The 26065-nt window shown below is 50.5% G+C and overlaps 12 protein-coding genes across 12 annotated transcripts; 6 read left to right on the forward strand and 6 right to left on the reverse strand.

Annotated features, from left to right (window-relative positions):
* The first annotated feature begins 235 nt into the window (after positions 1-235).
* On the forward strand, positions 236-6083 carry M430DRAFT_61049 (hypothetical protein). Its single transcript, XM_024868897.1, has 7 exons — positions 236-750; positions 832-964; positions 1015-1204; positions 1252-5110; positions 5162-5235; positions 5285-5499; positions 5557-6083. The coding sequence occupies exons 1-7, from the start codon at positions 616-618 to the stop codon at positions 5685-5687; spliced, it is 4737 nt and encodes a 1578-aa protein (XP_024717804.1). The 5' UTR covers positions 236-615; the 3' UTR covers positions 5688-6083.
* Positions 6084-6278: 195 nt separating this feature from the next.
* Positions 6279-7023, forward strand: M430DRAFT_36892 (hypothetical protein). The gene is made up of 3 exons (XM_024867011.1): positions 6279-6480; positions 6534-6679; positions 6735-7023. The coding sequence occupies exons 1-3, from the start codon at positions 6298-6300 to the stop codon at positions 6931-6933; spliced, it is 528 nt and encodes a 175-aa protein (XP_024717805.1). The 5' UTR covers positions 6279-6297; the 3' UTR covers positions 6934-7023.
* M430DRAFT_69096 (hypothetical protein) lies at positions 6965-7940 on the reverse strand (the record flags this gene model as incomplete). The annotated part of the gene is made up of 7 exons (XM_024869405.1): positions 7918-7940; positions 7628-7835; positions 7502-7575; positions 7301-7445; positions 7213-7249; positions 7112-7145; positions 6965-7055 (listed from the first exon to the last, which is right to left on the reverse strand). The coding sequence occupies exons 2-7, from the start codon at positions 7796-7798 to the stop codon at positions 6965-6967; spliced, it is 552 nt and encodes a 183-aa protein (XP_024717806.1). The 5' UTR covers positions 7799-7835; positions 7918-7940.
* A 391-nt stretch (positions 7941-8331) lies between these two features.
* On the forward strand, positions 8332-10793 carry M430DRAFT_44782 (hypothetical protein). The gene is made up of 9 exons (XM_024867719.1): positions 8332-8742; positions 8790-8825; positions 8875-8933; positions 9008-9032; positions 9081-9144; positions 9198-9248; positions 9295-9808; positions 9866-9903; positions 9953-10793. The coding sequence occupies exons 1-9, from the start codon at positions 8480-8482 to the stop codon at positions 10640-10642; spliced, it is 1740 nt and encodes a 579-aa protein (XP_024717807.1). The 5' UTR covers positions 8332-8479; the 3' UTR covers positions 10643-10793.
* A 463-nt stretch (positions 10794-11256) lies between these two features.
* On the reverse strand, positions 11257-13263 carry M430DRAFT_126936 (carbohydrate-binding module family 48 protein). The gene is made up of 3 exons (XM_024862005.1): positions 12172-13263; positions 11515-12112; positions 11257-11460 (listed from the first exon to the last, which is right to left on the reverse strand). The coding sequence occupies exons 1-3, from the start codon at positions 12972-12974 to the stop codon at positions 11419-11421; spliced, it is 1443 nt and encodes a 480-aa protein (XP_024717808.1). The 5' UTR covers positions 12975-13263; the 3' UTR covers positions 11257-11418.
* Positions 13249-14039, forward strand: M430DRAFT_21985 (hypothetical protein; the record flags this gene model as incomplete). The annotated part of the gene is made up of 3 exons (XM_024864613.1): positions 13249-13347; positions 13438-13638; positions 13692-14039. The coding sequence occupies 3 exons, from the start codon at positions 13249-13251 to the stop codon at positions 14037-14039; spliced, it is 648 nt and encodes a 215-aa protein (XP_024717809.1).
* A 10-nt stretch (positions 14040-14049) lies between these two features.
* On the reverse strand, positions 14050-15283 carry M430DRAFT_36895 (hypothetical protein). The gene has a single exon (XM_024867012.1). The coding sequence runs from the start codon at positions 15167-15169 to the stop codon at positions 14120-14122; it is 1050 nt and encodes a 349-aa protein (XP_024717810.1). The 5' UTR covers positions 15170-15283; the 3' UTR covers positions 14050-14119.
* Positions 15284-15680: 397 nt separating this feature from the next.
* M430DRAFT_30540 (hypothetical protein) lies at positions 15681-17314 on the forward strand (the record flags this gene model as incomplete). The annotated part of the gene is made up of 3 exons (XM_024865959.1): positions 15681-15807; positions 15957-16093; positions 16148-17314. 3 exons carry the CDS (start codon positions 15681-15683, stop codon positions 17312-17314), a joined length of 1431 nt encoding a protein of 476 aa, XP_024717811.1.
* Positions 17315-17653: 339 nt separating this feature from the next.
* Positions 17654-19449, reverse strand: M430DRAFT_108627 (hypothetical protein; the record flags this gene model as incomplete). The annotated part of the gene is made up of 3 exons (XM_024861227.1): positions 17654-18373; positions 18422-19201; positions 19291-19449. The coding sequence occupies 3 exons, from the start codon at positions 19447-19449 to the stop codon at positions 17654-17656; spliced, it is 1659 nt and encodes a 552-aa protein (XP_024717812.1).
* Positions 19450-20622: 1173 nt separating this feature from the next.
* On the forward strand, positions 20623-21657 carry M430DRAFT_126945 (hypothetical protein). Its single transcript, XM_024862006.1, has 5 exons — positions 20623-20701; positions 20773-20825; positions 20911-20984; positions 21069-21403; positions 21489-21657. Exons 1-5 carry the CDS (start codon positions 20650-20652, stop codon positions 21497-21499), a joined length of 525 nt encoding a protein of 174 aa, XP_024717813.1. The 5' UTR covers positions 20623-20649; the 3' UTR covers positions 21500-21657.
* A 2011-nt stretch (positions 21658-23668) lies between these two features.
* Positions 23669-24128, reverse strand: M430DRAFT_36900 (hypothetical protein). Its single transcript, XM_024867013.1, has one exon. The coding sequence runs from the start codon at positions 24107-24109 to the stop codon at positions 23876-23878; it is 234 nt and encodes a 77-aa protein (XP_024717814.1). The 5' UTR covers positions 24110-24128; the 3' UTR covers positions 23669-23875.
* Positions 24129-24347: 219 nt separating this feature from the next.
* M430DRAFT_36902 (hypothetical protein) lies at positions 24348-24716 on the reverse strand. Its single transcript, XM_024867014.1, has one exon. It carries the CDS (start codon positions 24639-24641, stop codon positions 24450-24452), a length of 192 nt encoding a protein of 63 aa, XP_024717815.1. The 5' UTR covers positions 24642-24716; the 3' UTR covers positions 24348-24449.
* Positions 24717-26065: the final 1349 nt, after the last annotated feature.

A 26065-nucleotide genomic window follows, 5' to 3' on the forward strand; every position in this document is an offset into this window, starting at 1 on the left:
ACATGATGAGACTCGGACACCGCCAGGTAAGGAGAAGAATAAGAGCTGTTCATGACCCCGTAGATGGGTCTGTATCGTCCTATCCTATCCTATCTTACTGTATCCCGTGTGCAGTCAAGGAAACGCGGAACACGCCAACTGGAAACACCCGCGCGGGATTTTTATTTTACCTAAGCATCCACCCCTGTGTCGACCGACTCCGTAATCCACTACCACAGTGCCTACTAGCTACTTGCATCGAAGCAAGCCCCTAGGTACGCGACATCTTCAAAGCTTCAAGCAGCATCATCCCAACTGCTTTCACCATCTTTCTACTTGATCTTTCTCCCAAGTACTGACCCGGCACTCTCCCTTCTCCTCCTCCTCTTCTCTCACTAGTCACTTGGGATGTGTAGCTGATGACCTGGCAAGATAGCGAGCTTCGTGTAGTAGCAGCATACCCCCTTTGACACTTGTCCTTCACTACAGCCTCTGCACCTCCCCCTCGTTCATCCCAGTCTTGTTCATGCAGGCTGGATCTGCTACCTCTCTCGCTTCCCGCTTTGCTTGTTGAAGGATTGACGGACGTTGAGAACGGGGTAGGACTGGACGTGTCTGTCCACCGAGATCCCTTCGATGGCGCACAACTACGATGTCGGCACGAAGGCATGGCAGCCTGATGCAAAGGAGGGATGGGTGGCATCAGAAGTTATCTCCAAGACTGCCGATGGGGACAAGTTGACCCTGGTTTTCAGCCTTGCAAATGGCGAGGTGCGTCTGGTGCAGCTCTAACGGCATCACTTTTCTCCCCGGAATGTTCTATTGGTACTGACCCTCCATCTCTACTACTAGACCAAGACGATCGAAACGACCGCAGAGGCTCTTGCCATTGACAACAACCCGGATCTTCCACCCTTGATGAATCCGACAATGCTCGAAGCTAGTGACGACTTGACGAATTTATCACATCTGAACGAGCCGGCCGGTAGGGTATCTGCGAAGCATTTGTAGACCTCTACTAATCGACCTGCATAGTTCTCCAAGCCATCCGGTTACGGTATTCACAGAAGGAGATATATACATATAGTGGTATTGTCCTGATAGCCACGAATCCCTTCGCTCGAGTCGATTCTTTATATGTCCCTGGTATGGTACAAGTGTATGCAGGGAAGCATAGGGCAACACAAGCCCCGCATCTATTTGCAATTGCTGAGGAGGCCTTTGCGTAAGTGGCATATACCAAGCCCAAGGAAAGCTTGCTGACAAGCGTAGCGATATGTTACGGAGCGGAAAGAACCAAACGATCGTTGTATCAGGAGAATCCGGAGCTGGGAAGACAGTCAGCGCGAAGTACATCATGAGATACTTTGCGACAAGAGAATCTCCAGACCAGCCCGGGTCAAAGATGAAAAGAGGGACAGAAACAATGAGTGAAACGGAAGAGCAAATCCTTGCTACGAACCCCATCATGGAAGCATTTGGTAATGCAAAGACGACCCGAAACGATAACTCATCTCGTTTTGGAAAGTATATCGAGATCATGTTCGACGACAAGACAAGCATCATTGGGGCTAAGATCCGCACATATCTGCTGGAACGTTCAAGACTTGTCTTCCAGCCGCTCAAGGAGCGCAACTATCATGTCTTCTACCAGTTGGTTGCAGGTGCCTCGGAGAGTGAGCGACAAGAGCTGCAGCTGTTACCCGCGGACCAATTCGACTATCTGAATCAAGGGAGCTCCCCAACCATCGATGGTGTGGATGACAAGGCGGAATTCGAAGCTTTGAAGAAGTCCTTGACAACTATTGGTGTGGACAATAGTAAGCAAGCCGAGATATTCAAGCTGCTTGCCGCTTTACTTCATCTTGGAAATGTCAAAATCACAGCCTCGAGAACGGATTCCGTTTTATCACCGACAGAACCCTCCCTGGAAAAAGCTGCGGCAATACTAGGTGTTGACCCGGTAGAATTTGCAAAATGGATTGTCAAGAAACAGTTGATCACCAGAGGGGAAAAGATCACTTCAAATTTGACCCAGCAGCAAGCAATTGTCGTGCGAGACTCCGTCGCGAAATTCATCTACTCGAGCCTCTTTGATTGGTTGGTCGAGAGCATCAATCATGCACTTGCCACAGACGAAGTCCTCAGCCGTGTGAAATCCTTCATTGGGGTCCTGGATATCTACGGATTTGAGCACTTTGCTAAAAACTCCTTCGAACAATTTTGCATTAACTATGCCAATGAAAAACTCCAACAGGAGTTTAATGCGCACGTCTTTAAACTAGAGCAGGAGGAATATCTCAAAGAGCAGATCGACTGGACATTCATCGACTTCTCAGATAACCAGCCTTGTATAGATCTGATAGAAGGGAAGCTCGGTATATTGTCTTTGCTGGATGAAGAATCGAGGCTGCCCATGGGTTCTGATGAGCAATTCGTCACGAAGTTACATCACAACTACGCCGCCGACAAGAATAAGTTTTACAAGAAGCCGCGCTTTGGCAAGTCGGCTTTTACAGTTTGTCATTACGCCATTGACGTTACCTACGAATCTGATGGATTTATCGACAAGAACCGTGACACGGTTCCCGACGAGCACATGGCGGTTTTGAGAGCTTCGACGAACAAGTTCTTAGGACAAGTCCTGGACGCTGCGTCCGCTGTTAGAGAGAAGGACAGTGCATCCGCTTCGTCGGCTTCGGTGAAGCCTGCCGCCGGCCGTCGAATCGGCGTTGCTGTGAACCGCAAACCTACCCTTGGCGGCATCTTCAAGTCTTCTCTTATTGAACTCATGAACACCATTAACAACACAGACGTCCATTACATTAGATGCATCAAGCCCAACGAAGGCAAGGAAGCTTGGGTATTTGAAGGCCCTATGGTCCTGAGCCAGCTGCGGGCTTGTGGTGTGCTTGAGACGGTGAGAATCAGTTGTGCTGGATACCCAACAAGATGGACATATGAGGAATTTGCACTGCGATACTACATGCTGGTACCTTCGTCGACATGGACTTCCGAAATTCGGGCTATGGCGAACCAGATACTCACAAGGGCCCTTGGAACCAGTACCGGTCAGGGTCTTGACAAGTACCAACTCGGACTGACCAAGATCTTCTTCCGTGCTGGTATGTTGGCATTCTTGGAGAATCTTCGAACAAATCGCCTCAATGACTGCGCGATAATGATCCAGAAGAACCTAAAAGCCAAGTATTACCGGCGCAAGTACCTCGAGGCACGAAACTCCATATTAGTCTTCCAATCCTTGATAAGGGGTCACCTGTCTAGAAAGTTTGCTCAAGAGACCCGGAAAGTCAAAGCTGCAACCACAATCCAAAGAGTATGGCGTGGCCAGAAGCAGCGCAAGAGCTATAATGCCATCCGCAACAACGTTATACAAGCCCAAGCTGCGGCTAAAGGTTTCCTGCGCAGACGGCAGATCTTAGACACCCGTCTTGGAAACGCTGCAGTAATAATCCAGCGAGCATGGCGCTCAAGACGACAGATGCGGAGTTGGAGACAGTATAGGAGAAAGGTTGTCATCATCCAGAGCTTGTGGAGAGGCAAGCGTGCCCGCCGCGGATACAAAAAGGTTCGGGAGGAAGCACGTGATCTCAAACAAATCTCCTACAAGTTGGAGAACAAGGTGGTCGAGCTCACCCAATCTCTTGGTACGATAAAGAGAGAAAACAAGACTCTGGTCAGTCAAGTGGAGAACTACGAGAACCAGATCAAATCGTGGAAGAATAGACATAACGCATTGGAAACTCGGTCTAAGGAGCTGCAGAGTGAGGCAAACCAGGCCGGTATCACTGCAGCGCGTCTCTCAGCAATGGAGGACGAAATGAAGAAACTGCAGCAGAACTTTGAAGAAGCAGCGGCCAATATCAAGCGTATGCAAGAAGAGGAGAAAGAGCTACGGGAGTCCCTAAGAATATCCAAACTTGAGCTCGAGAACACCCAGCGGGCTAGTGTTGTCCACGAGTCGGAGAAGATGACTCTCAAGCAGCAGCTTGCGGAATTGCAAGATCAGCTTGAGCTGGCCAAGCGAGTTGCACCTGCTATGCCGACTAATGGCGAGCTGACGAATGGAGCTGCTGCCCAGCCGCCATCGAATGGCCTGATCAATTTGGTCTCCTCAAAGAAGCCAAAAAGGCGCAGTGCCGGGATTGAGGCCCGCGATCTTGATCGATTCAGTGGGGCTTATAACCCTCGCCCTGTCTCCATGGCTGTTACTTCGAGTACTCTCCATCGCCAAAACCTTTCGGGCTCGCCCTTGATGCCGGGTGTCGATAATATCGAATTTGAGCTTGAGAATCTTCTTGCCGATGAGGACGGTCTGAATGATGAGGTTACCATGGGTTTGATTCGCAACCTTAAGATCCCAATTCCAACGACAACCCCACCGCCAACCGATAAAGAAGTTCTCTTCCCATCATATCTGATCAACCTGGTCACCTCGGAAATGTGGAACAATGGGTTTGTGAAGGAATCGGAGAGATTCCTAGCCAACGTCATGCAATCAATTCAACAGGAAGTCATGCAGCATGATGGTGATGAGGCCGTCAACCCAGGCGCTTTCTGGTTGTCTAATGTGCACGAAATGCTCTCCTTTGTGTTCCTTGCCGAAGACTGGTATGAGGCACAAAAGACTGATAACTACGAATACGATCGTCTTCTCGAGATTGTCAAACATGATCTTGAGAGCCTGGAGTTCAACATCTATCACACCTGGATGAAGGTTCTCAAGAGAAAACTCCACAAGATGATTATCCCTGCCATTATCGAGTCTCAATCCCTGCCTGGTTTCGTCACGAACGAGAGCAACCGTTTCCTGGGCAAATTACTTCAGTCCAACTCTGCACCAGCTTACAGCATGGACAATTTGTTGAGTCTCCTCAACAGTGTCTTCAAGGCAATGAAAGCCTACTACCTTGAGGATTCGATCATCACCCAGACGGTGACTGAGCTGCTGAGATTGGTTGGTGTTACTGCTTTCAACGATCTTCTGATGCGAAGGAACTTCCTCTCCTGGAAACGTGGACTTCAAATCAACTACAACATCACCCGTATCGAGGAGTGGTGCAAGAGCCACGATATGCCAGAAGGGACCCTTCAGCTTGAACATCTAATGGTGAGTGATTTCAGTGACTTGGTATCAAATAACACACTGACACTATAACAGCAAGCAACCAAGCTACTGCAGCTGAAGAAGGCAACACTGAATGATATTGAGATAATCCAAGATATCTGCTGGATGTAAGTACCTACCACGTCACTCTATATGGGATGTTCTGACAATATGAAGGCTGTCTCCGAACCAAATCCAGAAGCTGTTGAACCAGTATCTTGTTGCCGATTATGAGCAGCCGATCAACGGCGAAATTATGAAAGCCGTCGCTTCTCGAGTCACCGAGAAGAGCGATGTCCTCCTTCTTGCCGCTGTGGACATGGATGATAGCGGACCTTATGAGATCGCCGAGCCCCGTGTAATCACGGCCCTTGAAACTTATACCCCATCTTGTAAGTCATTTCATCTAGTTGTGCAATGCAGTCTTGGCCGGCGGCTGATTGTTACAGGGCTTCAAACCCCCCGCTTAAAACGACTCGCGGAGATTGTATCAGCGCAGGCTATAGCGCAGCAAGAGAAGCTTGAATATCCGCAAGACGATTCGAACGACCTTACCGATAGCGAGCTGAATGGCGCATGAGCTACGATTCTGATATAATCTGGCGGGCCTTATCCAGAAAGCACATATGTGCTCATGCCACTTCACTTCTCTTGTACTATTTCTCCACGAGCTGTTACCCAAGATCTTCTGCCATTGGCCCTCGCGGCCTTTTGTATAGGGCAGGATTATGTTAGTCCCACCATTTTAACTGTTATTGTATGTTGTGTGATTTGTTGGAATGGTTGCCCAATAGGACATTTGGTGCATCTTGTAGACATTTGCAATGGGCGTTGAAGCTTTTAAGGATATCGGTAAAGAACGAGCATTTTTCACTTCGTTCGGAGGCGAGGAACTCAGGAGCGTGGATCAGACAAAACAGACGCCAAGACCCTGACGACCTAATGAATCAGAATTTCTGCTGTTAAAGCTACGCTGCACCGTGAGCATAAAACTTAAGTGAAGTAAAAAAGGTACTTTGTCTATCTACCTGCCTTGCACCTACAAAGAAACGGTCAGGGTCACGTGGATTCTGACCGCCTTGTTGCTCCTTATCGGCAAGCCTTGGCAGACTCGGCAGAATTTGAAAAGAAAAAAAATGTATGTGAAGTAGAAATACATCTGCGAACGTTCCTCAAAATACAGAGACATCATGAGAACTCAACCAAACATCATCGTGACTGGCACCCCAGGGGTAGGCAAGACCACCCACTGCGAGACTCTTGCGCAAAATACCGGACTGAAACACCTCTCTATAAACGATATCGTGAAGGAGCGGGGCTGCCACGATGGATACGATGAGGAATTCAAGAGCTGGATTGTAGACGAAGACAAGGTTCAATATGAAATCCATAAATGTGGAGGCAGGGACTAATTGCGCAACAAAAGTTACTTGACTCCATCGAAGACGAAGTGAAGCAGGGCGGATACATAATAGACTGGCACGCGTGCGACTTGTTCCCGAAGAGCTGGATCGACCTGGTGGTTGTTCTGCGAGTGGATTCAACGCTTCTATATGACCGACTGAAGGCCAGGTGGGTGTAGCATGTGAGATATTGCGGGCAGGGGCCTTTACTGACGACGGCATAGAGATTACCCCGAAGTCAAGCTCCAGGAGAATCTTGATTCTGAAATCATGGAGGTGCTGCTCCAAGAAGCCAGGGATTCCTACGATGAAGAGATAGTTGTCGAACTGACGAGCAATACTTCGGATGATATGGAGAGCAACATAGAGCGGATTGAGACTTGGATCGCGCATTGGAAGGAGAACAACGCGGGGAATGCTTGATAGGAGGTCTAATTGCTGCTCTATGGTATATCTACGATTCTTCCAGCCACTTCTTGAGCTTCTCCAAAGCCTTGAAACGATGCGAGATCTTGTTCTTCTCGGCCTTATCCATCTCGGCGTACCTGTTGCAGCCAGTCAGCCTTTACCCATCTCAAAAGGGGTGGTGTGCATGGCGTACGTCTTGCCCTCGTACTCGAATATTGGATCCCAGCCTAGGTTATGGAGAATGAGCACTGCTGGAAAGATAAATCGCACCATCATGTATGTATAACGACTTACCAAAGTTTGTGGGGCCTCTTGCGGGGACTATCTTGCCCTGGTTCTGGTCAGATGGAGGGGTGCGAGGGGGAAAGGGAGGATGGCTTGCATCTGTGCGGCCTTGGAAAATGATGGGCTCGTGACCGGGACCTTCAGAATATGCAAATGTACATACTGCTTGGGCAGACTTGTCGGGGTAGGCAGCGAGGAGATTGTTAAGCCCTTCGTGACCAAGTTCTTGTAGGAACCACTTGCTGTAAGAAATATTAAATTCGAGCCCATATTCCAAGTTGCCAGGAAGCGAACATACATGTAAGGACCAGGAAGCTCTTTCAGCGCATTGAAGCATAAGCACGTATCTTCGACGAGGACTGGACCCTGGACCTGTAAGGAATCAGCTAGATGTTTCGCAAGATTGCCCAAGGAGGAAGCGCACAGCTTCAGCAGCTCTGCGGCATTTGTCTGCAGAGATCTGCTCGATTGTGCCTTGGATCTCAACCAGATCTAAAGCCTGGCTCTGCAGGTCAACGGTGTCGCCCAGGATGGCCTTCACCTCCGTGAGCTTGTTCTTGTTTCCGGTAATGAAGTTGAGTTGCTTGGGAGCCATGTTGGTGGTGGGCTGGTTGATCTGGTGCGATTGCAGGCTGGTCAGTAGGTATATCAGATCTCTTATATCGCTTTTTTCACTTGAAATTTCTAGTGATGCCTTACTACCGAATCACAAACCTCTCTTGCTTCGCGACCTCTTGCTTTACAAATCCTGTTTCAAGATGAAAAATACACAACGTGCCTTGGATGCTTGCTGTTTTAGTCTTGATACTGAATCTTGAAAGATACAATTCTCATTAGGTAATATTCGTGTCTGTAGGATATAACATACGGAGTACGGAGTAACAGGGCGCGTAACATCTGGGAACACGTTGTCTTATATATTCGTACATTTACTTATTAAGTACTGTGCCTTGCCTCACTCATAGTGCTATCTGCCTGCCTTGAAACATAGAGCATCTGTTGGCCTGTCGTTGTTGTAGTCGTCGTTCCCTCAGGTCGTGCTGAAGTGTAGAACATAAGCGAATCAACGACTACCTATTTAAACTTCACTTGAGACAGAGAGAGTTACCCCTTTACATGATAAAATCTAACATCTCCCCCGTCCTCCATGCAATAATCGTCGTGACCATATCTTTCCTCCCTTCACCCGACCATGGTGGGAAAGTTTCCACTGTGTCTTCAATAACCAGATCCTGTTTTCTTGAACCTGGCTTTGAGCCATACGGTCCATACCTCAATGGCCATGGAGGATGACTTCTACGCACCCCTATCCAATGTCACTTCGGAAGCCCAAGACTCAGCATTGATTTCCAACCTGTGGAAGCTTATCCTTTCAGAGCCTTTGAGCATAGGTGCGACGGTGCTTCTAGCTCTACTTCTCATCATCTTTGCGACACGGCTCCTTAGCGAACGCCCTTCAAAGAAGTACAATGATCGAGATGCAAGGACCGTGTGGATGATGCCATATTGGGTACCCATCATTGGACATGCATTCCAATTGTAAGTGACACATAGCAGTTGCTGTTAGCATTGCTAAGAACCACCAGCATTTATGATCCGGTCAAATTGATGAGAGAGGGGAGGTCTGCAAGCTCAAACTTAAATATTTGGATCGAGTTAACCCCATTCCAGAGATCGAAGTGCCCATGGAATTTTTGCGGTGAACCTAGGCACGACTACTCATAATATCGGTGAGTCTGTCTCCATTTCCCCCGTTTCCTGATTTGCTTGAAGAATCAACCATTTTTACTCACACCTAATAAAGTATCCGACCCAGCGCTGGTTAAGTCGTACGTTGAACTGGCAAAATGTATTGGCAAATGCTGAATCACTTTTAGAGTCATGCAGCAAAAGGAGTCCGCAGTCCAATTTCAACCCATTGCCTGGGCTACAGTACAGAGGGTACGGATTCGATAACTTGTCTGGGGTCTGATTATGACGTTAACTGGAATCAGTTCTTTGGAGTTCCAAAGCGCAGTAAAGCCAAGTACTCTCTCATATGGGATGTAAGTAGCTTTTAATTGAGGCAAGGGTTTATTTAACCGCCAATAGGAATTCAACTCTTCATTAGGATATCTCATGAAAGAGCCACATCTGAGCAATTTACTCAGATCCACGATACGCAATCTTGAGGAAAACATCCCTAAGATGATCTCTTTCACGGATAGCGATATTGACCTGCAACCTTGGGAGCGTTGGGCAGCAGCATCCTGGATTTCGGATTCAGAGACTGAAATCAATCTCATGATCTTGATGCGAGATATGCTGGGCACTGCTTCTGTTCCAGCACTTTTTGGGCGGGCGTTGCTGGATAAATATCCAAATATCTTACATGATATCTATGATATGGATGCTGGCATGATGTATCTTCTGATGGGTCTCCCACCATGGACTCCTTGGCCCCCTGTGATCAAAGCTCATCGAGCCAGACAGAGGGCATGGGAGGGTCTAGATGCTCTCCAAGTGGCTTTAGATGCGATGGTGGACGGCAAGTATGTCGACCCCACGTGGGGTGACTTGGACGATGTGAGCGAGTTCATCAGGAAGAGACATACACTGTACAAAGGTAGGAATAACCATTCAAGCTGCTGCTTGGCCTAACACTGATGCACTACGTCTCTAGAAAATGGTTTCGGGATTACAGAAAGGGGGGATATTTCGGTAAGTAAAGCTGTTCTGAGCCTCAGCTTCTCTAGCTAAGTGTGTATAGTTACTATGGGCTGTCGTTGTCAACGCCAACCTGGTAGTATATTGGCAACTTCTGCATATTCTTGCCAACCCTGGACTGGTGGAGCGCCTCCGCGCAGAAGTTGCTCCATATGCGCAAGTGTCCAAACCGGCATCTATCGGCAACTTTTCCGAAGCCCCTAAACTTACCATCTCGCATGAGGGTCTTTCTACGAAGTGCCCCTTGCTGAAAGCAACGTACTTCGAAGCCATGAGACTAAGCTCCCAACCTTGGTCTATTCGGCAAATCGCCAGAGACGTTGTCATCTCTGGGGATAAACGCGCCACGGATTCAGCTTCGTTCGCGCTACATAAGGGGGAATACATAACAGTGCCACATGATCTACATATGAAAGATCCAAAGTACTTCAAGGATCCCGAAAAGTTCATCCCGGAGCGATTCCTCGTGGAAAAGGAAGACGGCACGGTCTCTGCTGAGATAGGAACGGTAAGACCGTATGGGGGAGGTCCATCGATGTGCAAGGGGAGGATCTTCGCCGAGAGGGAATGCCTATCGCTCGTCGCTGGCATCTTGGTGTTTTGGGACATTGAACCAGCTAACAAGAAGGCTGGCTGGGTGATCCCGAAGCAGAAGAAAACCAGTGCGGTTTCTCTGCCGGTGCATGAGACGAGGGTGAGGATCAAGCGGAGGAAGTTCGATTGGGAAAGTTAGACAACCTGTCGAAGTGTAGAATATTTTGATTTAATGGACTAGAGCTTGTTGGGTACTGCATTTTCCAATCCAGTCAGTTATTCTTGTAGGCTTACTCCTTCCTGCTTTAATCCAAGCTTGAAGTGACAGGCAAACCTAGGAAGTATATCGCCAGTTACTAGGACCCGTTGACTGATTGGGAATATATCCAGGAGCAGAAAATTAACCTTAATCACAGACTTGAAATAATATTGATAGATTAATTGATTTATAAATTCAAGGGTTGACAAGTTTAACCAGGCTTGTTCCTTTGACTTGACTTTTTGTTTATTTGCTATTGAATCGGGGGACTATGAGAGAGAGCCGGGGAGGGGTTTTGCACTGGGAGGGTGATAGTTGTGAGTTGTGGCTTTCTTTTTGTTGTTTTTGGTTGGGTTGGGTTGGGTTGGATTTGTTTTTTTGGGGGGGGTGTTGGGGGGAGGGGGGGGAAGGGGGGGACCATTCAACAATAATTCTTATACAAAATCAAGCAAAACACATTCAATACAGGCAAATTCGAAGAATACGAGTGGGATGAGCTTTGAATTCTTCTAGTATATTTTTTCCCCAACTCCGGCATGCAGCCATCGATCCCACGTCATCCGATCCGGTAGAAAAGAGCAAGCAAACTGATAGCAGCAATGCACAGTGAGTATCGTCTGATCATGGGGCTTTGCGTCGTTTATCATGTCCCCATCTGCAAATGGTTGGTAGGTAGGGGCTTGGGGTAATAACCCTTGTTATTTCTTCCATCTGGCTCAATCGTCTCCAGTTGGTTTGTACATGATGGTTGTGACGTACTGTATCTTTGAGTTAGAAAGGATTCCGAGTGTGTGGAGGGGTTGGCTGCTTACCTTTCGCTTGTATCTGGTTGTAGCGGAGACGGCGAGGACATTGTTCTTGATGCTGCTTGTTGCTAAGTGGTTGAGCACCGTATGGTTAGGCATGGTCAGAACGCTGTTATCATCCTTCATGGGCGTAGCGGCGTTCAAGATCGGCTTGCCCAAGAATCCAGGTAGACTCGGGGGTGCCGGTAGCTTCTCAATTGCTGCGGCGGCATATTGATATTCAGGGGAGTCCTCAGGCTTGTCCAGGTCGACGAGATACTGTGGGACCTGGGAGGTGTAACGATTCTGCGGTAACACAGGCTTTGTCTTTGGGGGAGGTTTTGCTGCTTTGGACTTCTCGGTTGTTTTGGTTTCAGTTGGAGGTTCAGTCAGCGTCTTGCTCTCCTCGGTTGCGACGGGGGTACCAGTTGCTTCGGCCGTGACGGGAGTGTCGCGAGGCAAATCATCAGCACTGACTTCGATGTAGTTGACGAGATTGTTGCCAAAATCCACAGTGGTTGGCAAGTCTGGGGAACATTGCATGATTGAGTCTACGATAAATCGAATATGATGAGTCCCAGGCCGGACGTGGATAACGGCCCTCAAGAGACCCGGATGACCCTCGCTGTAGGATCAATGTCAGCACTGTGTACTGGCTCCTGGAACACGAGGCAATGTACTTACACTGGATGCAACCTGTGCTTCCTATTCCATTGGAAGATGGTCCCAGTAACGTAGACCTTGTCTCCACCCTTCCGCCATTCGAAGACTGTAGGAACCGTAGCCTTTGTTTTATCGACGTGAAGCTCTTCTGCATCTTCCTCGTCTATTGTGGTATTGCTCAGAGCAGACGAGCGGCGTGGGAGAGAGTCGCTATCAAGGACCTCTGAATCTATTACAGGAGCATTGGCGTCTGCAGGGGCGATGATAGGGGAGCCCGGTGTGTGAACTTCCTCTTCGATGGGAAGGGGGAGTCTGGGAGGCCGCGTGATATGATACGACATGTCTTGTGTAGCAGGAGGCCCCGATGGCTCGATCGACCGTGAGTGCGATCTTGAACCTACGGCTTCGTTGTTTGATGATGGAGGGATAGGGACATTGACTGGCTTGCTTGGCCGATCTCGATGTGGGATTTGCGCTTCTGGCTTGGTCTGTAGGGTCCTGGCTGTTGGTGAATAACTGCCCTGAGAATAGCTGCCCTGAGATGAGGGGCCGCTGAGGCTTTGACTCTGACTTGGTGGATGACTGAGGTGTGCGGTAGGAGATGGTTGGGTTCGTATGCGCTGGGCAGCGGTGGTTCCGCGAGCTTGGGCCAAAGAAGCTTCAGCGGCAGCTCCTGTCCTCTGGGACTGAATCAAATTCCTTGGGTGATCCCTCCGAGTAGATGGTGCTCTCGCGGGGCCATGGCTTGCGTTGGAGGGTGAGGGTGAGGGCGAGGAGGAAGCCGAGCTGGGCTGCTTGGTGGTTGTGGAGGGTTGGTTTCCCATGCTTGCGGCTGGAAAGTGAAGACAAAAATAGCGGTGTGGTTCAGCAGGGTGGAAAATACGAAGATGGAGATGGAGATGGAGACGTCAGACGCTGGACCATCCTGCGGCCTTCTTTTGCTGCGCGCCGAAGGGGAGGGGGAGGAGGGGGGCAGGCAGGCAGGTAACGGGTAATGGGCAGGGCTATTGTACAACAATTATAGCATATAAGAGGACATAACGTTGCGAGACAGGGAGCGGAGGGGATGGGAGAGGCCAAGTTCGCTGGGCACCAAAAATGAGGCCGTTGATGTTCGATGGCCCGATGCGAGGAATGCCCATGCTACGGCTCTGCGATACCCCACAGTCAAACAAGACAAACAATCCACCGTCCGTGGTCCGTGCACAGCACCATATTTACTTGCTCCTTCATCACATACATCAGTCTGGACGAGCATCATATCGCTGCTTGATGAATGCGCCCTAGCAAGACATCTTTGGCTCCATCCTGGAGCAGCCTCCGAAGATGGCCTGGCTCGCCGTCGTTGGCAGTGTCTTCTACTACATCCTCCTGCCTTTCACTGTTCTCTCGCGCTGGTTGCTCGTCGCCCTTGCACCCGCATTCTACCTAGGGAGCTTCATTTTGTCTGCCATGCTATTTCCTTTAAGGTCGCTAGCTAAACTTGAGGTACAATAACTAACACGTCGAACATTAAATGAAGCGCCGCTAACATCTACCAGACCCTCTACATCTACCTTGGAGTCGCAGCATTGATTGGCCTTGTCACAGGCTCTTTACTGCATCTATCCTCAACCGTCCTCGCATCACTTTTCAACTTAACCCCCACACTGGAAGAAAAAGGCCGATCAGCGGTTTCCGTGCGTCGTGTAAAAGAGCAGAGGAAGCTTGAGGAAGTGTGGCAGAGCTCGTCTTCCGCAGGAGATCGGGCCAGGTTGCGCTCTGATCCTTCACTGGAGAGGAAATATGCAGAATGGCTGGAGAAGGATGTCGGCAAACGCAAAGAGGATCAAGGTTTGCTTGGACAGACGATAATTGAGGAGGATGACGATTCCGAGGCTGGATTTTGAGCATCATACACCAGGCCTTTGCGTGATTAGATCACTTCCCATACATGCTTCGACAATGCTGAGTATTGTCAGGGGATGCTTCAGTCTCTCCATTTGACAAAGACCTCGTCGGTCCTAAATCGTTGCGTACAGGTACTCTCTTCCAGCGGAGTCCTGAAGCCTGTCTCGTACGCCAACAATCCTGCGTGCGCAATCATAATACCATTATCAATGCAGAAGCGCTCGTCTGTAGCGAATACGCTGCCCCCTCTATCTTTTGCCATGAGACCCATCATCTCTTGTAGCCTCTCATTACAGCCCACGCCCCCAACGATTAGTACTTGGTTGCTTCCGACGTGTGCCATTGCTCTCTCCGTAATCTCTACTAGCATCGCAAATACAGTTTCCTGTAAACTGAAGCATAGGTCAGCTGTTGTGATGACTTCCCCTGTGATGGGATCCCGCTGCTCTGGGTTCGCCTTGAGCTCTGCCGCCAGGATATCAATGCTTGCCAAAATCCCAGAAAAGGAGCAATCCATCCCTTTGACGGCATATGGTAGATCAAGCAGGACCTTCCCCTTCTTCGCCAGTTGCTCGATATTATATCCCGGTGCGGGATCGTTGCTAATCTCCAGGGTACGCGCAAATCGGTCGAGACAGTTGCCAACAGCGATATCCAGTGCCTCTCCAAATATTCGATATCTTTGCTCCGCGTACGCGATGACTTGAGTATTTCCGCCACTGACATATAGAACCACGGGATTCTGAGCCCCAGTTATCTCTCGACCCATCTCTATATGCCCTACACAGTGATTGACCCCGACGAGTTCCTTCTGCCATAACAACGACAGCATCCGTGCTGCCACGGCCACACTTTGGAGGGGGGCCCCCATACCGGGGCCTTTTGTATAGCATATGCAGTCGACATCAGCTATGCTGACGCCAGCTTGTGCCATGGCCTGCTTCACAAGCTTGATAACCCATGATCGGTGGTGCTTTGCGGTGTCTTTAGGAAGGAAACCCTCTCCTGGGGGGGATACAAAAGTGTGCCGGATATTGGAGAGGATTTGTGCGGGCTTGCCGTGAGGCGAGTGGGATATGACCCCGACACCGAGTTTGTTTGCACTACCTTCGAGACCTATGGCGATCATGTTGCTATCCTTTGGGTTTTGTGGTTTCGAGACTTCCGGGACGCGGTGGGGAGGACGGTGTGCTGAGGGTTGGCTGACTGTCGAGAGCGCAAAAGTTCATGAACGGAAGAGTAGTCCCCGCTTCAGACAAGGCTGCGTACCTATCGATAAGGCAGGGGTAAATCCTCGGGAATCGTAATCAAGTCGGCGAAGGAGAAGGGGGAACGGAAGGGGATCCTACGCTGAACGAGGCGTCTAGCACCAACACTGCACTTCTTCTGTTACGAGAGGAATCTAAAATGACCTACCTCCTTGCTCCAAAGGTCCTCTCTTTCTATGAATAAGAGGAATTTCCTAGGGCCCTGGTAGTGGGTAGACTCCGTTCTGCGCAAGGACTCGCTAAAGGCACTTAGCGCGCCTCTGAAGAAGTGGTGCACAGAAGTCTTCCCAAGCTCTGCTATCCTGCTTCTCTTTCAAACCACCAACCTTTTCCTATAATCTTTTCCCTCGCCCCTCGAAAACTCCCGTAGTCATGGAGGTGGACGATTTTCAATCCAGCACAGAAGCCTTCCTTTCATGGCAATCGGCAATCGGCGTCTGGATGAGCCCCAAGATGGCACTGAAAGACTTACGGTCAGAATCTCGAGGACGTGGAGTTGGTAAGTCCTCGTCCTTTGTTTTTAATACCCTCCCCTCTCACAATGATCATGGTGTATTCTCCACGTCGATCGAGGAAGCCATTACTTGCGCTTTTGAGTGTTATGGATGGCATGCCCTTCCCCTGGTTCTTGCTGACTGCGACCTCCAGTGGCCATTGCCGATTTTGAACAGGACGAGGTTGTCTTCAGCATCCCACGCTCTGCAGTCCTAAACATAGCTACAGCGCTTCCTGATATCGGCACTGAATCTTCGCAAAGTGCCATTCGCGCGATGCCCAGTTGGCTGGTACGTTGGCTCTCTTCCGATGTTTCAGGGGACGAACACTGACAGACCCTCCAGGCGCTCACCGCCCTTATGCTATCTGAGAGTCTTCGGAAAGATTCGAAATGGGCCCCGTACTTTGCGGTTCTCCCTCGAGAACTCGACAGTCTCGTTTTCTGGTCCGAGCCGGAAATTAAGGAATTGCAAGCCAGCGCAGTTGTGACAAAAATCGGGAAAGGAACTGCCGAGGAGATGTTCACCCAGCATATCGCACCTCTAGGCCTCGACAACTATAGTATTGAAATGTGCCACCGAGTAGCATCCGTCATTATGGCTTATGCATTTGACATTCCGGAGGAGAAAACAACAGGCACCATGGACGACAACGAGGGCAGCGAAGGGGGAGACGACCTTGTCTCCGATGATGAGGAAGAGGAAAAGACAGTGCTATCTATGGTTCCTCTGGCAGATATGCTCAACGCAGATGCGGACAGAAACAATGCTCGACTTTGCTGTGACAACGAAGAATTGGAAATGCGAACCATCAAACCTATTGCCGCCGGTGAGGAAATTTTCAACGACTATGGGCCACTTCCTAGGTCCGACCTCTTGCGCCGGTATGGATACATCACCGATCAGTACGCGGTCTATGATGTGGTCGAGATATCCACAGAGTCGATGTTATCTGCGTTTCGAACCGGCGGTCGAGTCAGTCCAAACCTTCAACTCAATAGCGAAGATCTAGAGAAGCGAGTTGAACTTACTCAACGGGAGGATGTCTACGATCAGTCATATGATATAAGACATGCCGGGCCTGAAGGCCCAAGTATCCCTGATGAACTGTTAGCTTTTCTCTATATCCTTCTGCTTGATGAAGAGAACTTAGCCGCAATATCAAGCTCGCAAAGCTATCTGCCGAGTCGGTCGAAGATGGCTACGGAAACACTGGGCCAGGTTTTGGTGACCCTACTGCGGCTGAGAGAGGAGGAATATGCGACAACACTTGAGGAAGACGAGGCATTGCTTAAATCAGAGAACCTTCCCAATCGGACGCGAATGGCAATTGAAGTCCGACTCGGCGAGAAGAAGGTGATCAGAGAAGCTATTCAGGAGGCAAGCTCCTTTTCAGGGAGCAATAAGCGGATGCGAGGGGGACAGAATCCAGAGGGCCAGATTCCGGGTGAGAAGGGCAAGAGGAGGTCAGAAGAATCATCGCATCCAAAGAAAAAGAGACGTTTCGGGTAAATGGTTTACCCAATGAATAAATGGTATGTTCACAGTGTTGTCTCTTCGAGCAGAAAGAGGATAATTGATCTTGTCCATGTTTGCAACCATCTAGAGAAGTTGTTGTTTCATTTATTTCTGTTGCTCAATTGGAGCGCTAATCCTACACATCACAGGCGGGTAGAACATCTAATCCAGCAGATCCGCCTCGCCGACCCAAATCCGAGGGCAACGCCTAAACCGGGAGGACTCCTTTAAGTGATGTCATGCAAAGTATGATATACATGGGGCGTGTGTGCGGTGGGTACCGTTGAAGGGTACCTGGTTGAAGGGAGTTGATAGGCTTTCTTCCTTTTGCTATCAGGTAGGTGCTTGGGGTTGCGGTGCTTGGGGTTGCGCCGCAGCGGGTCTAGCCATGATGGCAGGCCTCTCGTCTTGACGAGTGCGCTGGGGCAATAAATGCGAAGGGAAGGGTATTGTGGCCCGGAACCGCAAGGCTTTGGTGTCGTACGGATCCATCTCATAGACCGGTTGCTCTTCATCATCGTCCTGGTCATATTTCCATCGGTCCGAAACGGTTTCGTCCACAACTCTTGCTGCAGATGGCATGCCTCTACGATCAATCCACAGGCGACCGCATCGTCCAATCCGTCTACGATAAGCCGGCTGGCTAGGAGGCACCTCTTCCTCCGCCGGTTTGTTGTAGCGAAAAATGAAGGGATCAGCTTTCTCTGGAGTAGGAGAAGATTGATCAAAGGACTCGGAAGTTACAGAGGAAGGCGGTGTCATCAAGTATTGATACTGGGCTATTGCGGGGCGGAAGCCCGTCTCTGGGCCATGCTCGTTGACTGGTGAGAGTGGCTCGCGTGTCAGATCAACATGGCCCAAGTTCCATTTCCGATGTTGCTGGGCCTTCTCCTCAATTTCTGACTGGAGAAGGTTCTCCTTCTGAGCAATCACATCACTCAGCAATACGAGATCCGCATCAAGTGGGCGACCATCAGACCGGCCTGGAAGGCGCAATTGCGTTGCAGGTGGCCGTTGCAATTGAGGAAACTCGGAGACCTTTCTCTTTTGCGGCTGTTCCGGATCAGTCATGAACACATTTCCTGCTGGGGATTTGCATACCTTCTGGTTGATCAGGTCCTCGTCATCGGTCTTGATACCCAGTTTGACCTTCACATCCTTGACCTTGGCACGCTGCTCAAAGATGGACCGGTCCACCTGCAAAAGATCACGTTTGGTCAATTCTCTGCTATACGCCAGTGCTATGAGGTTTCGGCCTTCTTCAAGTTCCTTCCTTAATTTTTTAAGCTTGTCTGTGCTCTGCACATCCCGGGCTCGAGTCTTCCGAGTTTGCCGCACCTCGCGACGGCGGAAACAGACGTATGGGTCGCCATCATCGTTGTCTTGGTGTGTCTCAAACTTAAGACTCGGCTGGAGTGGGTTATTACCCGTGCCCTGCCTTCGGATTTTCCAGAATTCGTAGATATCTTTGGCAAATCCCTGCAATTTCTCTTCCACTTGTTCCTTGAGCGACAACTTCATCGTCTCGAAAGGTATCACGGTATTGTCAACTGCTGCAAATGGAGCTTGGAGATCAGCAGTCTCCTCGAAGACTTCCATGATCCTTTCAAAGTCATCTTCCGAGCACTTAGCGCTCAGCGGTCTCTTTTGGTTATATGCTTTCAGGAAGGCGTCATCCTCGGTTGTCATATTATATTGGCAACCGGTACATTCTTCGACAGTTTGGGAGAAGCGGATGTAAGTGGCAGGTTTGTCAAATACTAATGGGTACAGAGAGTCATAGTCGATCTCGGGGCTTTCCTCGGCAGGCGGTGCTGGAATCTCGCCTTCCTTTTCCCCTCCGCCTGTGCTTGCAGCTAATGCTGCCTGGAGATGATATTCCTGCTTGATGTCAATGGCGGCCCTCGACCAAACGTATCTACACACGTGACTGAGATCACGTGTATGCTGTAGGGTCACGTGTTACATACCGATTCCTCTGACTTCTCGACCCCGGTTTCTACCTTGTATTGATCTTGTAGGGACTCATATTCGTTAGAATCGATCTGGTCTTCACGTAGAATCTGTTGTCCGGCGCTCCGGGACAACTTCTTGATCCTCACGATGCGGCCATTAGCCTGGGGCCGCATGATGACAGATTGATGTGCGACGGCGAGATCTCGACGTGTTTTCGCAAGATCGGCGCGAAAAAAATTGGGCGCAGTAAAATGTTGACCATGGTTAGATGGAATGCAACATTTCGAGCGGGAAAGGTGATGTTATGATGGTGCTTTTGATGAATGAATATCGGGTGGCCCAACGTGTGTCGTTGCGATAATCGCCTGAAAATTTGCGTGTTCTGACTGTTGCGAGGTGGCACTTACCCAAAGTGACCTCAGTGGCCCGATTGGGAAGCGGTAGCCGGGCGCCGTATATAAAAAAGGCCCGTGCACGGCTCGCGAACCGTGAATAGGGGCAGGTCGGCAGGTAAGTTTGCGGGTTGGCACCGTATTCAGGACACGATTTACGGGAGATATTGAGAGATAATACGTTGGAGAAGAATTGACAGTGACGGCTCAAGAGAGTTGAGTTGAATTGTTCTTTGTTCATGGGCCTTTCTCTACCAAGCGGTTTGGTGTGGCGAATCGTCATTTGTCGCTAGGCCAATAGGTATGAATGGGCTATGGGCTATGGGCTACGAGCTATGCTATGGGCTATTGTCGCTAGGTGTACCCGGACGCCATTGTCATGATGAATAGACTCTTTATAGAGCCTCTTCTCTTTAAACAACAGAGGAACAGATACCTTAGAGACGAGAGATTAAGAGACGTCTTCCATTCTCTTAAGTGAATGTCTGGTGAGTTTCCACACAGCAAAATTAATTCAATAAATACCTACGCCAGGCAATCTAATTGCTGTGGCTCAGAATTTTGACATATTATTGACTCCTTCAATAGCAGAGTACCTTACTCAGGTACCTTTGATAACTGGATTCGTTGCCAAGCCAAATGCCCAATGCTCTACTTATCTGGCGTGTTCCTTTTCTAAAATCTCCAATTGAGTAGTATTTAAACTAGCAAAAGAATAATAACAATAGTTAAAGAAGAGCAAGAGAATAATAACAATAGTAAAATACAATACAAACACAAAAGGTTCCTCTGATTGCATTGTCTTGTACGTACAGTACCTACCTAAGTCCAAGATTCTCCAGACTCCAACGCTCCAGAACCTCGTTTAGCTCGAGGCCCGTGCACTGGGCAAGGCGAGCTGAGGCTGTCAACGTTCGATCGCCCATATCGCAGAACCCCTCACTACCCCATCCCCCACGCCCCGCGCTACACCTTTTCACCATGGGAAACACGAGCAGCGCCGTGCTGGAGAACATCGTCCAGGGATCGAACTGTACGGCGAGCGCGACCTCCCCCCTCTGTCCTTTCCTGCGACCGGGAGTTAGTTGCTGACGGGCGCGGCAGTCGATCGAGATGAAGTGGACCGTCTACGCAAGCGCTTTATGAAGCTGGACAAGGTAGGCAGCGAGCGACGCCCCCGCGGCAAGAAGGGGATGGCTCTTGAGATTTTCGCAGGCTGAGCTGGTTGTTCAAACCCTCTAGGATAATTCCGGCACGATCGAGCGCGAGGAGTTTCTCAGCCTCCCCCAGATCTCATCCAACCCTCTGGCCACGAGGTATGCGAAGCCTGCCTTGCTTACCTGCTGCGCCCCCTTCTTTTCTTTCTCTCGGGAGATCTCCTGCTGACCCCGACGTTGCAGGATGATAGCGATCTTCGACGAGGACGGCGGCGGCGACGTGGACTTCCAGGAATTCGTGTCGGGACTCAGCGCGTTCTCCAGCAAGGGGAACAAGGAGCAGAAGCTGCGGTTCGCGTTCAAGGTCTACGATATCGATCGGGATGGGTACATCAGCAATGGCGAGCTGTTCATCGTGCTCAAGATGATGGTGGGGAGTAACCTGAAGGATCAGCAGCTGCAGCAGATCGTGGACAAGACGATCATGGAGGCGGATCTGGACCGCGATGGCAAGATCAGCTTCGAGGAGTTTACCAAGATGGTGGAGAATACGGATGTCAGCATGAGCATGACATTAGGTACGTTTGTGTCACTGGCTGGGGGGAAGAGGCTCGATTGGGGGATGTTGCGGAGGGATTACGAGAGCTGACTGACACTCGACAGATCAATTCTAGCCTGGCTTCTCACGATGACCGGAGCAGCATAGACGATATCACGACCACTCAATGTTTTGTAGTTCCGCCGCCGAGCTTGGGAAGGAGCAGTGCTCAGGGCGCCTGGGCGCCGGGGAGGGGCATGATCTATAGAGTATTAATGGAGCTGGTGGAAGAACCCCCCTATGCCAGCTATTATCACGCAGAAAAATACCACGATGTTTCTCTCTCTCGCATGATCTCTGTCTACTTGCGCATTGACTTCTCCGAGACATCTATGTGTTGCTACTCTTCTACGCAGCTTGGCTCCAGGTCCGGCCATCGCCGAGTTTGAAGATGCACAGCTGGGTATGGATGCTACAGATAAAGTGGCTATAAAGCATATAGCATATTTCCCGGTTGAGGAAGGTAGGCTGTAACGATGTCGTATTGCCCATCCGTTCCCTCCCCCCAAGGCAGCTGGTCGGTGCCCAATATCCGGCCGTGCGAGGAGGCGTGCATGTGCATGGCATGTTCTAGGTAAGGTACGGTTCATTTGCTTGTACGCTCACGTGGTTTAGACATGTAGGTAAGTTGGTAAGTTGGTAAGTTGGTAGGTGATGATGGTGGTGGTGGTGGTGGGAAGGGAGACTCTAGATAGGTAGAATAAACATCCCCTCCCCCCCTTTTTTTCCCAAAGAAACCCTGAAATCCTTCCATCCTGCCACCCCAAAACAGGAAGATAGAAAGAAAGCAGCATAACATCTCTCCAAGAAAGAGAGGAAAAAATCGAGGAGAGGGAAGAAAAAGAAGAAGCAACAGGGGAATCCAAGCCGTCCATCCACATCCACACGGTCTCTAAGCGCGGCCCGAGATGCCTCTCCTCCTTGCATGCATGCATGCATCATCGATCTCTCTCTTCTCTCTCTCTCTGGCGCGCGTGTGGGTGAGGCTGCACTAGGTCAGTCAGGTAAGGTAAGGTAAGGTCTTGTGCATTGCATGCAATCGTGCATATTGCGCATCGTGGCACATGGTTGCCCCCCGACCGGGATGAGGCGGGTCGGCCGAGCGGGATGGTAAGGTATGGATATGGGTATGGATGTGGGATATGGAGATGGGAAATTCCAAGATGGATAATGGCTAACAGATATCCAGACGCCGATCTTGGACTCGAGAAGAGAAGAATTCAAGTTCTGGATGCGGATTGATGTGAACCCTTGAGAAGAAAAAGAGAAGAGTGAGGTCGGGGGGTCATTCGTATAGACAGATTATTTGTATAACTGCGACATTGTTGGGCGATTGGGCAGTTATATTGATACTGGGGCATTTTCCTCCCTCCTTGAATTCTTCCTTGATTTCGACCCTCTCTATTGGTAGACAAGGTAAATTATTATTAGGATTGTATTTTGACGGATTGGGAGTATTTGAAAAAACCCCCCGTTCATCTCGAAATTTGTGCCTAGGGTACGCCTATCTATCATTCGATAGTGGGCGGGAAGGACCCCCCCGGGGATCCCTTTTTTTTCCCAGAGGGGTCTGATCGTCTGCGAGCCTGCCTCATCTGAAGGGTTGTCGCTCGCGGAATAGAGAGGAGATATGATTATAATATATTTGCAGATGATCGTTAGGGTTTGAGAAGGGCAGAGGGAGGGATTCTGGAGATGCCATTCGTGTATATACGGAGGAGAGGCAGTTGGGCAAGGCGAGGGAAAGGTAGATCTCTGCTTTCGATCTGGCTGGGCCAGGGGGGGAGGGGAAGAGGAGATTGAGGGAAAATGCCGGATGAGTAAGGGAAGGAGTTTTTGCGATGGAAAGGCGAAATGTCAGTGCCAATGATCGAGTATTGGTTTATCGGTTATGGATGTGGTTATGATGATGATGATGATGATGAATCTGATACTGATATTGAGGTACAGTAGTTGGACATTGACAGTTGACAGCACTACTGCATGTTCTACGCGTGGGGAGCACCATCTCCGTGTGATTACTATTATTATGATTGTTACTTCTATTATTATCCTCATCACCATTACCATCAGCATCTATGACTGCTACGGTACAGTTGATTATGAATTTATATGACCATCATCACAAGAGTAGTCCTCCTAGCTGGCCGTCGAAGAACAGACGAGATCATCCGTCGAGCGTGCTAACCGGCGCTGGAAGGGCGAGGATGTGAGCCATGCGCCGTCTCTTCATGGATCCAGCATTCACGCGGGCGATCATGGAGCCCTCGCAGCCTACCAGAGGGAAAAGCTGGAAAGCCTCCCCCCTTCCACGCCTCTCCAATGTTCTCCATCCATGCGCATCCTCGCCCCTCGTCCCTCTCGCCCCTGTCCGGCGATCGCCCTCAAGTCGAGCGTCGATCTGCTTCGTTTCGCCTCGCTCGCTCGCTCTAGCCAGGCCAGAGGCCCTTGTTCACGGTTGGCCTGCTGCAGCTCCCCCCCCTTGCGCATCTCCGATCCTCCCCTGCCCGCCCTTACCCACGACCGGCATCTCGGACCTCACCAGCTGGACCGCGCCTGGCTTGACGCGGCCGGTTGTCTCAAGCGGCGCATACAATTGGACGGCGGAAGAGTAGTGGAGAGAGAGAGAGAGAGAGAGAGAGAGAGACAGCGCGCCCGGCAAAGGGGGCCAAGACAAAAGAATCATCAAGAGCCCGAGAGAGAGAGCCCCCCCAGAGCCCAAGAGCCCAAGCCCAAGAGGCAAAGACTCAAGACGGCCACAGAACCCGACAAGCCCCGTGGGCCCCAGGGGTGGGCTCGAGTAGTCAGCCCCCGTGGTCCCGTACCTGGCAGTAGTGGCAGGCCGCGAGACAAAGTGTCAAAGAGACAATATTTCGGGAGCCTTCCTGGCCGTGTCATTGGCCCGCGGGGGCTGGGGCCTCGTCCTTCGCGGTGGATCGTCGGGTTAGGATGGGCACGATAGTATGGGTACAGGGACGATAGCGCTGTAGCATCATGTACGGGGGCTACAGCTAGAGTAGTGCATGTCAGGATTGTTTATACGCGGCGGCATGTGAGGATGTGAGGATGATGCTGGGGGGAAGGATGTTAGGATGCATGATGATGGGATGGGATGGGATGGGATAGCATGGGATGGGATCATGGGATGGATGTTCTTTTCTGTATGTACTGATCCTCACCTGGGTCCCTGGGGGAGAGGGGACATCGTAATTCTCCATCGCATTTCCCTATCCTCACGACAAGGGGACTACTTCAACTAGGGTCTTTTCTTAACTCGCTTTGCTCTTCCCCCGTCAAGACCTAGAAAGAGAGACTTGCGAGATTTACGAGAACTTCGAGACTTTCGAGACTTCGCCATGGACTGTCTCAAGAAGTTTTAAGAAGTCTTAAGCCGTCTTAGAGTCCTGGGTAGCTAGAGCCGGATTATACTTTATGGGTCTTACCCTCCCAGCTACTTGGGTTCTAAGCTCTTTGGTCTTGGATCCTTTGCTTTGGGCCCTGTTCCATCGCATCACATCACCTCAGATCGTCTCTCTCCCATCCCACCGCCCAGGCAAAAAAGCCCTTTTCCTGCCGGCGCCACCTCTCAGCTCCGAGGTTCTCCAGCGTGGACGAGGCGAAACACCGATATATCGAATATATTTCCATATCCATCTTTGCTCATGAGAGATGCCTGCGGGGGGGATCCGGTATATATCTCCATAGCTGTCTGTCATCCGATCCTCTTGCACAACCGTCTCTCTCTCTCTCTCTCTCTCCCTCCAGCTTCCAGCTCCAGTTCCAGCAGCAGCACCATCAATCAACCAGTCATCAATCAGCCCGCCAGCAATCAATCATCCCTCTCTTCTACTCGCCGTTGGGTCTATCTGTCGGCGTCGGTCTCCCGCCCGCTCCCGCTTTGCAGTCCGGCCGGCCTCTCCGAGTCAGTTGTTCAGCAGCTCTGGACCTGGAAGGTGGAAGAAGGCCTCTGAACGTCTCGGCGTCTCCCTCTCTGTCCGTCCCTCTGCCCCTCAGTCCCTCTTGTCTCTCTCCAGCACCGCCCCTCGCACCACCACTTCTCGGTCGACCCGTCACTGGCCAAGGCCCCGCCGGGACTTGCACGCTGCACGAAGGTCGGCGGGCTCTGGCTAGAACCTTAGCAGCGTTAGCAAGACTTTGACTTGGGCAGAGCGAGAGACGGTCTCCAGCAGCGTTTGAACTTTGCCCTACCTGACTGAGCTTCTGGGCGCCCACCACTCGGAGCCGAGGCGGAGCCCGGAGTTACGGTTACGGTGACGGTGCACGCCTTACCAGAGATCGATCGCCTCTAGAGATCTCGTACATCCAACGGCGCCCTTTCCCCCCGTCTGGCGCTCCCCCCCCCTCGTTCACAGGGCGCTGGACCTGCATCTGTGCGAGATTCCCACTGCCACTATCCACTACCACTACCACTACCCACTGCCCACTACTCCTCCTCCAGCAATCTTCTTCGCAGCTGGCCTGGGACACCTCTGATGCACTGATGCTCTGATGCTCTGATACAACTGATACCACTGATACTCCGATTACCGATCCACCGTTGCATCCCCCCCCCACAGAGCCAGATCTCGCATCTTCTTCCACCAAGGGCCCGGCCAAGTGCGCCATTCCCCCCCCCCATCCC

This window comes from Amorphotheca resinae (genome assembly GCF_003019875.1).
Source record: "Amorphotheca resinae ATCC 22711 unplaced genomic scaffold M430scaffold_11, whole genome shotgun sequence".
Taxonomy (NCBI): domain Eukaryota; kingdom Fungi; phylum Ascomycota; class Leotiomycetes; order Helotiales; family Amorphothecaceae; genus Amorphotheca; species Amorphotheca resinae.